The sequence below is a fragment of the Tasmannia lanceolata genome, unplaced genomic scaffold (genome assembly GCF_043159265.1).
Source record: "Tasmannia lanceolata isolate RefF3 unplaced genomic scaffold, GAP_Taslan_0.1 ptg000037l, whole genome shotgun sequence".
In the NCBI taxonomy this organism is placed as follows: Eukaryota; Viridiplantae; Streptophyta; class Magnoliopsida; order Canellales; family Winteraceae; genus Tasmannia; species Tasmannia lanceolata.
Genome location: NW_027518714.1, coordinates 50855526 through 50866711, shown reverse-complemented (window position 1 = coordinate 50866711; position 11186 = coordinate 50855526). Strand labels below are relative to the sequence as shown.

General features: G+C 41.4%; 1 protein-coding gene across 2 annotated transcripts; it reads right to left on the bottom strand.

The window, feature by feature from the left end:
• Window positions 1-403: 403 nt before the first annotated feature.
• LOC143862337 (uncharacterized) lies at window positions 404-1871 on the bottom strand. 2 transcript variants are annotated; one of them, XM_077373362.1, is made up of 3 exons: window positions 1405-1871; window positions 1161-1290; window positions 404-970 (listed from the first exon to the last, which is right to left on the bottom strand). In XM_077373362.1, exons 1-3 carry the CDS (start codon window positions 1676-1678, stop codon window positions 511-513), a joined length of 864 nt encoding a protein of 287 aa, XP_077229477.1. In that variant the 5' UTR covers window positions 1679-1871; the 3' UTR covers window positions 404-510. The 2 variants fall into 2 exon arrangements, 1 of the variants encoding a protein (XP_077229477.1); XR_013240260.1 differs by lacking the exon at window positions 1405-1871 and having other exon boundaries at window positions 832-970; window positions 1168-1294.
• Window positions 1872-11186: the final 9315 nt, after the last annotated feature.

Below are 11186 nucleotides of genomic sequence, written 5' to 3'. Positions count from 1 at the left end.
GCAATTAAGCATAAACAAGATAAAAAGACAAGATTTGAGTGCACCCATCTTACCCAAAAGCAATTAAAGCAATAACCCATAAAGGAAAATAGACAATTATGCAAACCTAGATGTGTTAAGCCACACCCACATGGGGTCAAGCCTCATGCCAAGACAGCTGAGTCTAAGGGTTCAAGGGTTTGACCGCAGCTTATTACTAGAGGGAAGAAAGGATACCATACTAAAAAAGCATGCTTTGGTATTTATATAGAAGCAGTTGGAAGAAACCATGGAAAGTAAACCTTTTTAAGGTCTGAAGCTCTTTAAATCACTAGACACTGTGAATGTCCACACCCTTAACAGACAGAAGATTCTCCAAATGAGCTTTCATCAATGTCATGTTCTTTATTATCTTTTTCTTGATTATCTAAGTGATGAAACATCATGAAAAGAAGTAGGCTTATTGATGATTCTTCAAAGAAGAAATCTCTTCTAATTAAGGAATAAAGTTCATATCATAAAGGAATAGAATCAACACTTCCATCCCAATATAGTGGAGTCTTCCAATAGAAAAGACTCTTCACCCATAAAAGAAAAGAGATTATCTTCCAAGGAAAATGAAGTGTTGTAGCTGTCGGAGGGATAGCTTGGTAATTTCATCTCTTCATCCTTGCTCTTCCATAACATTCCATAACCATGCAAATCCAATTCATATCCCTCTTGTCTCAACTCTACCTCTTCTAATGGGAGTTCTTCCTGCCCAGGATTGTCCAGTAATACAACTTTGGACTTGTTCTTCTCTTGTTCTTCCCAAGGACTAACCTTTGAAACATGACCACCTTTCTCTTTGTAATTTTCGGGCTGTTCAATTGGTGTATGAGTCACTGGGTCCAATCCAAGGATCTTCAATCTCTTCTTAATCCGAGTGTTCCATTGGTTCTTGATTTCGTTATCCGTACGGCCGGGGAGATGTGCGGCGATCTTCGACCACCTATATAAGATCATTGATCATTTCAGGAAAAAAAAAAAGGAATAAAATAAAGTAGGATGGTTAACATATATAACATTGAAGTTTGGGGTCATTTGGGCAGTTTCATAAATATTCAAAAATTAGGTTTGTAGAAGAGAATTATACGAGCTTATGAGTGACAAAAGGTGCAATAATCTCCATGGGTGTAGACCTGTTACCAAGCTGTGAATGAAGTTGGATGATCTGATCCTCCTCCATTTCCGAAAGTGCCCCTCTCTTAAGATCTGGCCTCAGATAATTAGTCCATCTTAATCTACAGCTCTTTCCACATCTCATCAAACCTTCATCATTGGCCACAAAACATACAAAACCTCTCCTTTTAGTCTAAAGTCAATTAGATGAAGAGAAACAGACACACATACAGAGAGAGAGAGAGAGAGAGAGTTCACAAATACCCGCGAGCTTCGGAACCAGACGCCAACAGTGTATACCATTCTTAAGGATGAAGTTAATGAGCTTTTCATCTTCATCCATCGTCCACGGGCCTCGCTTCAATCCGATCTTTTCGCAGCAAGGTTGTCTTCCCATGGAACTATATTTGCTAAGCCCAAATGAAAATGATAGAAGGAAGAACACAAGAAAGGCGAGCGATTTGGTGGTCGGAGAATAGAGGGGCGCGCTGTACCCAAAGAAGCTTATATGGTTGAAACAAAGATGCTGCCAGTTCATGCTACATATAAAGAAACGGTGCTTTTGAGGGATCCATGATTGAAGAGACGCATTAAGCTTGTATATAGATATAAATATGTATGTTGATGATTAAACAAATAGGACCACTATCCAATGGCATGAGAAAGGAAGGCAAACCCACATTGGAAACTTCCTCTTGGATGCATGAACCGGAAGGTTTTGATGATCAAAGGGGTTGCTGTCGTTGACAAGCTTTGCATTTGCATCCAAGGTCTTCTTCTACGCCTTAAATAAATATATGTGAAGGATTCCTTGGTCCCATTAAAAGCTGGCCGCCAGGTTTGTTGATGGGACTAGGGGTGCAACTCGGGTCGGGTCCCGAGGATCCCTTTTTTCCAACCCGACCCCGACCTGACCTGATTTCCAACCTGACGAGGTTCAACCCGACCCCACCTAAGGAACTCTTTTTCCAACCCGAACCCGACCCAACCCTAATTTTTAAGCTTACAACAACAACGAAAATTTGATAAAAAATGTCGGGTTTCACTCGGGTCAGGTTGCCCAAACCCTCAACCTGAACCCGATCCGAATTCAACCTGGGTTGGAGAAACTCGATCCGACCCAACTTTTTCCGAGTTGAACCCGACCCGAGTTGCACCCCTAGTTGGGAGTGACTCTTTTTGTGAACAACGGAGGAGAAAAAATTCCGAGGAAATGATGTGGCAAAAAGAAAAAAGGAAGTTGGGTTAGGCAGATAGAGGAGTGTGGTATGGGACTAGGTGGGACCCAGCCTGGTATGGGGGCATGTTTAAAGGGCCTAGCTTAATAATGTTCTATCAGCTCTAAAGCTTTTGACATATTGCTTAGGTACCTAATATTCGGTATCAGAGCGTCCATCATGTCCCATGTTTGAGTCACGGAAGGTGTGACTTGTGAAGAGGACTATGCTCTTGGTAAAAAGCTAAAGTGAAAGCCGCTAGATTGAAGTTGCCTCAAAGTGGGTTGCCACGGAAAGGGTAGCCTGTGGAAAAGCTACCGGGAACAAAGGCCAGAGTGAAAACAGTCACAAAGTGGGTAGCCGAGGACGGCAGATACGGAAGTGTGGTGGAATCTTATGGTCCTGAGTGGGGTCTTGTCTAGGTATGGGACTAGGTTAAACCCAACCTGGTATGGGACAGGTTAAAAGGGTCTAGCTTAAAGCATTCCATCACTTCTGGTGCCTTTGGCGTATTGGTTAGGTACCAAACAGAGGGCTCGAGTTTTCTTTCCGAGAGAAAACCGTCTTTCCAATTGGGATCGTCTAAATGGGGTGGCCATGGCCATGTGGGCCTAACTGGGAAACGCCACGGAAATCACACCATTTCCCCTTCTCAAAAAATTAACCCACTCTAGACAAATGAACATGCAGTGAACACGTTTTGACTAAAAATAAAGGTAATTTCCGCCCCTTTTTAGCAGAAAATGGATCAACTGAACGAGGCCTATGGGAAAGGTGAGTTTATTATTCTTAGATGACATGTTATTAGTATTCTATTAGTTCTGGCGGAGGGTGAACACACTATTAATAGAGAATGACATATACAGAGAGGGGGGAGTGCAACTTGTGTGCCAATCTTAATATAATATGAGTGGTCCAGAGTCTTGTCTGATCTGTCTGGGCACAAAGGTGTCTCCTTAAATGGAAATTTGGGGGCAATGATTAGAGCATGTGGGCTAAGTGCTGGACCATATCACCCACGATGGGATTAAGATTAAAGAATGCTGCATTATGAAGTAGAGCTATTTAATAACCGAGGATATATGGGAGGCGATACTGGAGCAGTAATTAGGAAGGTGATATGGGAGATGCAGTTAAGGGTTTTCAAACAGAGGGGTCCTTTTGTAAGGTTTCTTTTTCCTATGGGGTGACTATAAGGGTGTCAATGGATCCACCACTCTTAGTCATTATCTATTCAAATCCCTTATTAGTCGGATCGGATTCGAACTGTTTTTCAGATCCTACCTCCCAAGTCTTCATCACAATCCATTTCAAATCGAACCGTCCAATGGAGTGTCCTAGTCGATCCTGCTTATATTGTACACAGTTAATCTAAACTTCTAAATAAGTAAAATAGGATTTTTCAAAAAGGACGGTATGGCCCACTCAATAGAATGATCCAAACTGTTCATTTGTTGGGCCACAACGTAGATAGGTTGTGCTTCAAAAATTATTTCCATGGAATGATCCTAACCTTCCAATCTATAGAGGGACTGCACAATATGGAAACCTCTACAGATTGGAGGGTTAGGATAATCTTATGGAAATGTTTTTTGGGGGCACAACCTGCCCATCAAATGAACGGTTCGGATCATCCTATGGAAACCTCTAGATCGGAGGGTTAGGGTGATCTTATGGAAAATACTGGACTATACGGCCACACACCATATAAAATCTCGTTAAAATAATGCTCATAAACAATGAATCTGCTCTAGATCCTAATTTTCTGGTATGGATGGAACAAGTCCTTCATTGAAAATCTGAAGGATGATGATCATATAGAGGATTCCTTTGCTTCTACGAAAGTGCGGGCTCAATGTGCTCTAATTCAGAGTCAAAGCCTCCAGAAAGGTAATCAAACCATATATAGAGAAGAGGAGAAGAAAACTATATTCACCAAGTGAAAACCCAGACAACAAATTTGGAGTTCTTGTTGGGGACCTCATCCGAGACAGGTTCAGGGCAAATAAAGGATACAACCATGCAATTTTTAGGGCGGTTAGCAAATGCAATGTCAGGTCGAAAGCAGATTTTTATCCCTTTACACTGAATTATGGGAACCATTTGTCTACTAGGTTGATGAGATTTCTCAACCAAGTAACAACCATCAGCTATTTCATATGTGACTACGGATCGAACCGAAACAAAATACTTTTTCTTGGTAGGTGTGATCTGTTGGACATAGATCCAATTTTTTAATTTTTTTAGCCAATGGACGAGGAAATGGATTTTGGAATTTATTAACATTCTCCAAAATGGGTACCGTCAATAATCACATGATTCGGGCCCACAAACATTCCATGGAATAATTTATCAGGGTTGCTGTTGAGGTTTAACACGAAAGCAAAGATCCCACATCAGAAAAGTGAATGGATGTGGAAGGGCCTATAAGGACTTGAGCACCCTCCTCTTAACAGCTAGCTTTTACGGGTGAGTTGGATCTCAATAGTTGCAAAAGGAACATGATGCATAAGGAAATAACTAGTGACGACTCTTTACTAAACAAAAAACAAAAAAACTTATTATTGGACTCAAAATTAAGGCCCTGTCTGTTTGAGATTGTGACAACATCCCCAACCTGATTTTGTTGGGTTGGGGAGAACAATCAGTTGTCACAATTCTCAAACGAAGAGGGCATAAGTGCAAATTTGAGTCCAATAATCAGTTTTGGACTCACAATCCGTTCTCAAAATCCAAAACAAACAGCGCCTTGGTAAATAGATAATAATCTTTAGATGCTAGTGTACCCAATATACAAGAAACATTAAGATTAACACTATATACTCTTTTAACTTAAACAAACCAAGAAAAAATAGAGTTCCCTTTGGGTGACATGTAGGTGAAATCAGGACCTTCAATCTTGGAGAACACCATATTCACCCTGTTTTCAAGCAATTCCACCCTTCCACTTCCTTTTAGTCTTTCACTGAGAAATTATTTCTTTTCCAAACAAAAGGAATGTTAATTCAAGGAGATGAGGAATAACAGGAGATGAAAATACTGAAAGGGGGATAGGAATTGCATTTGACTTTTGAGAATTATAGCAGCATTTAATAGTTAATTAAAAATGGAAATAGTATCCACACCACACTCCCTATTTTGATAATGGCACTCGACATACCTATACTGAACATATGGACCCTACTAATAGCCTTTTGAGTTTCCTCCCATATCAAGAGGAAAGAGAAAGTAAACAGGATTTTTACTTCTAATATACTTTTACTTGTAAAATGACATCATTTTATTTTCCTTTTACCTTCCAAAACCAAATAAATGTTGAAGAACATAGAGCCCAAAAATGCAATAAAATATCATAGCTATAGGCCTAACCAAGAAAATGAGACAAAAAGAGGAAGAAACATCATATAACCAAAAGCATCCAATAACAATCCCATCTACATAGATATATGACCAGGTGGAAACACTACTCAAACAGGAAAAGCATAAAGTCCTTACTAAACCAAATAAATGCTGAAAAATATAGAGCCCAAAAAATACAATAAATCACTAAGCTACTATATACTGGTGCATGTTCTTATAAATTCTCCAAGCACAAAAGCAACCGCAGGTAAATCCAAAGCAAAAAGGAATGAAATTCAAGAATATATAAGCATCCAAGTAAACTTTTCCAAATTAGAAATTCCAAAGTTTTCACTAAGCCATTGTAGAGTGCTTGTGATTGCTGTAATTTTAGCAAGGTATCAGCATTTATCATCATCTGGCTTTGAAAATCAAGAAACCACATCAGCTTTGGTAGCAATTGCAATATCAGTCACCATGTCAACGACTAGTGCTTACACAAGCTCAAGTTGTCTTGGCCAAACATAGAATGACTGACATCTTGTAATAAATATCTTTTTGTCTCTCACCAAATATAATATTTTCTTTGGGTAATGATATTCTCCTCCCCCCAACCCTTTGACGGATACAATCCCCCACTTTAATGTTATCCGTTAAGTAAAGGCAAACAAAAAAACGTTAAAGGGGGTGAATTTATCCTCAAGCAGTGAACCATTCTCACAGAAACCATAACGGAGAGGGGAGGGGGATCATTTCCCTTTTCTTTTCCTTCTACTTTTTTAAAAATTTTGAAGTAGACCCTCAAAAGGGATTTGGCTTACTTGCAGGAAACAAAGTTGGAAACCACTGATAGGGCTGTGATTAGGGAGTAGGGGTGTAGAAGCAGCAGTGAGTACACGTATTTGGCCTCAACGGGTGAGTCAAGGGGTATTCTAGTGGTCTGGGACGGAGCAGTATTCTAGTATGACCATAGAGGAAGGTATTCTCTCTCGTTAATGGTTAGAAAACGTGAGGATAATTCATGTTTATGGGAGTCTACGGCCCGAACTTTAACGCTAAGCGCAGTTGATTTTGGGAAGAACTGGATGAGATTAGAGGTTTGTGGCAGAATCTGTGGTTCTTAGGTGGAGATTTCAATGTCATGAGATAAAGTGAGGAAAGAGAGGGTTGTAATAGGATTAATTCTAGCATGAAGGCGTTCTCTGATTTAATTAATAGACATGAGCTCATAAATTTTCCACTGATAGGAACCTGATACGCCTGGTCGAGATACTAGAGCAAAAGTAGATTGGACCATTCTCATATACTTTCCAAAGTGCCATTGTCGTGAAAATTTCTAACCATTGCCTGATACTTTTAGATCCTCGGATGGAATCGTGGGGCCCACCCCCTTTCTGGTTTGAATTTGTTTGGCTTGATGAATTGAAAATGAAGCAGAGGCTTGTCAGTTGGTCTTAAGAGGCTGATTCCTGAGGTCCGGGGGATGTCAAGATAGGCCAAAAGCTCAAGTTTATTGAAAACAAGCTTAATATTTGGAATCAGGAGCCACGCCAAAGTCTAGCCAACAGGAAGCCACACCAAAGTCTAGCCAACAGGAAGCATCTGCCACTGGATCGCATCAAGTAAAGAGGAGTCGGACGAAGTTGAGGCATCTGAGCTGGTAGAGAAAGGACCTTCAAAAGAGGAGTATAATTGTTTAGTGATTCAGGACAAGATTTTTTGGAGACAAAGATAGAGAGATCCAGGTGGCTGAAAGAAGGAGATAAAAATATGGCTTATTTCCATGGGATGGCTAGTATCAGATTAAGAAGCAATCTTATCGGGTCTCTACAAATCGGGGGAGTTAGATGTGAGAAGTAGAAGATCTACAAGGAGATTGTGAAGTTATATAATATTTTGTACTCTGCCGAGAAAGATTTCTATCCTTAAGTACTCAAAAAAAAAAAAAAAAAAGGATTGCCATCCTTATCCGACAGGAGTGGAATTCGATCAAGTTGAGGAGTCGGATCGAGAGTATTTAGAAAGACTGTTCGAGGAAGAAGAGATAAGAGCTGGGCTTTTTCCATGGAAGGAGATAGTGGCATTTTTCAAAGGTTTCCACGAGGGTCTTATGTTGGATAAAGGAACAAGGGCCACATTTATCTTGCTGATTCCCAAAATTGAGGGAGGACAAAATCTCTGACTTCAGACCTATTAGCTTAGTGGAGTATGTCTACAAAGTATCAGCGAAGCTTCTTGCTGACAGGATGAAAAAGTGAAGCAATTCTTGCAAATCTCCCCCATTTATTATCTTTCATTGTTCAGATGTTTGATAAGCGTAATCAAAAGAATTGAGCAATTTAAGAGAAAATTCCCACGGGGGGTCATACGAGAAAAGGAGGATCCGTCTAGTTAAATTGGAAGATGCTTGCAGACCTTAGGGGTGCAACTTGAGTCAACTTGAGTTGGGTTGAGGCCAACCTGAACCCAACCCTAATGCTCTGTTTGGATGCTAGGTTTTTTTTGTTCCCAGGATTTATGTGGGTAAAGTTTTAGTGGTCACATCAGCTTTTTCTTGCTGACATCAGCAAAATCTTCTCTTGAAAATGGTGTTCTCTCTTTCTCTCTCTACCCTCTCTCTCCACTCATCATAATATCTTTCTCTAATTAATGTTTGTCCCCTCTTTTGTCTCCTACCTTTACCCACATAAATCCCAGGTAAAAAAAAAAACCCGGCATCCAAACAGAGCATAAGGTGTGTCACTTCAACCCTAACCTGACCCGACCCAACCCGAGCCCAACCAGAGATGCATCAACCCGACCACCCCTAACCCGGCCTGACTTCCAACCCTAGGATTTGAATAATGCAAGAGAGAAAGGGGTTTAGTGGTCCAAGAAGACGATATACTTTACTGGTCCAAGCAGATAATATACAACAATATGAAATAAAACTATGAAACCTATGGATGCTACACTAGAAGAATAACTGTCATGGGGAGAGAAGAAGAAGAAAGGGAGTGAAACAGGAGCAAAAAAAAAGATGGAAGACTTATCTTACGAATGGTGCAGATCGTCCATCCATGGTGAAGCAAATCCAAGCCCTCTTTTGCCCTCAGAAACTCTCTTGCCCAAAAGCACGAAGAAGCTGAACTTTTTCCTCTTTGCGGGTCAAATTTTTGGCATTGTTTCACCCGGCCATCAAACCCTTCCCTTTGCATCTTGTGTTCTGCTTCAGCCTTCGAAATTTAGGGTTAGGGTTAACGAGACTATCGCAAGAGAGAGATGGTAACATTTTTACCCTTATCGTATGAGAATTTTTACCTGAAGCCCCTTCCAACACAGCCCATCATCGATTTCTATGCACCACCACAGCCAATACCTAAGCATGCACGCGATACTCTGTAAAATCGATTTCTGCGCACCGCCAAAACCAACGTGCAAGCATGCACGTGGTACTTTGTAAAAACCAATTAAAAATGAAAAAACATCGGGTTTTATGGTGGGTCGGGCTGCAGACGCCTCAACCCTAACCCGGCCTGAAATAAATCAGGTTACATTTTTCTAACCCTAACCCTGACCTAGCCCGAGCAGGTACCGACCCAACCCGGAAAAAAATCGGGTTGAACCCGACGGGTTCGGGTTGAGCCCGACCCAAGTTGCACCCTTAGCAGTAGGTGTGCAACTCGGGTCAGGTTCAACCCAAAAAAAAGGTGGGTTCAGGTTGAGTTTTCCCAACCCGGATTGAGTTCGGGTTAGGTTCGGGCTGAGTGCTTGGTAACCCGACTCGAGTGTAACCCGAAATTTTTATCATTTTTTAAAAAAATAAGCTTAAAATTCGGGTTGGATTGGGTTGGGTTGGATTGAACTCGGGTCGGGTCAGCAAAAAGGGTACCTCGGGTCGGGTCGGGTCAGGTTGAACCCCATCGGGTTGGAACTCGGGTCAGGTCGGGTTCGGGTTGACTAAATGGTTCCTCGGGTTGGGTTTGGGTGGCCTCAACCCGACCCAACCGAGTTGCACCCCTACTTAGCAGACACTAAAGCAGCTGGTGGGCTTGGCATACACAATCTCAAAATAATGAATGATGCGTTGTGGTTGTGGAGATTTGGAGGTGTCATTTATGGATGAAGGTTATCAAACATAAATATAGGATTTGTCGCGCAGTTGTTAATGAGATGGTAAGTAAATCAACAATGCTATAGTTTGTAGAGACATTCTGAGATTGAAGGTCAGAATCATGAATGGCATCAAATATAGAGCTTATAAGGGGGGCAGAGTGATGTTTTGGAAAGACTGGTGGTGCCAAAATTCGCCGTTTATGGTGTTGTTCCCGGACTTATTCGAGGTGGTGAGTGACTGAGGCCACAGTCAAGGAAGCTTTTGATTGGGTTAATGGCGAGATCTCTTAGAAAATGAAGTTCTGTCACAATTTTTTTGACATAGTTGGATTCGGTGGCCAGGTTCCAAAATATTCTCTCATCTCTCTTTTTGAAGAAAAATGGAAGCGACAAAAGAATCTGTATCTAAAATTCTGTCGGGGTTTTCAATGTCAAAACCTTTTGTCTCCGTCTTGCCCCAGCTTTGCCATCCTCTCCAGCAAACAAAATATGGAGGATTCCAACGCCACCAAGACTATGTGCATTCGAGTGGTTCACGACTTTGGACAAGATTTTTCCAGTAGATCATTGAAAAATCCGTAGATTCCCTATCGTGGATCACTATGCACTATATTTACTAGCAGGAGAATCATCATTTCATTCACTGACGTTTAGCGAGAAAAGTATGGGGCAGCATATCAGCTTGTTTTTCGTGTTCTTTGGGGTTTTCCCCTTAGGCTGGAAGATCTAGTTGATAGTTGGGTATTAGCTCTATGGCCAAGAAGAGGGGAAAGTTTATGAAGTCCTATTTTTCTTGCTACCCTTGGGACCACTTAGAAAGAACGGGATAATCATGTGTTTAAGGGTAAATTGAAAGGCCCTCATCTCATATTCTTCAAGGTGATAGCGATTACCATCAGGTTGGTAAGAGTGATTCCTTGTTTCTTATTAATGTCAAGCTATGCCCTCAAATTCTTCTGGAAGTATGCCTGCACCAGTGATGATAAGGCCAATTCTCCGTCAGCTCAGTTGTCTCCCCCGGACCATGATTGACTAAAGATGAATCCCAATGGATCAAGCATGGGCAATCCTGGACCGGTGAAGTCAACAGCCTCCTAAGAGATGAGACTTGCTTCTTTAAGTGGGCTTTTGCTGACCCGATTGGGATGAAAGATTCCAACGAGGCAGAAATAACAACGGTGCAGCATGGCATTCGGTTCTCTGATAGTAGTGTGTTAGACTGTTTGAATGTGGAAGGGGACTCCCTTAACGTTACTAAGTGGTTGTATCGTAAAAGCCCTACTCCTTGGAGATTCACGGACTTGATGGAAGAAACTCATGAGCAGCTGGAGGGACATCTGCTTTGACTTCAGCATGTCAGGTGATCCGAGGAAAATGCTAAGGATGATCGGTGCG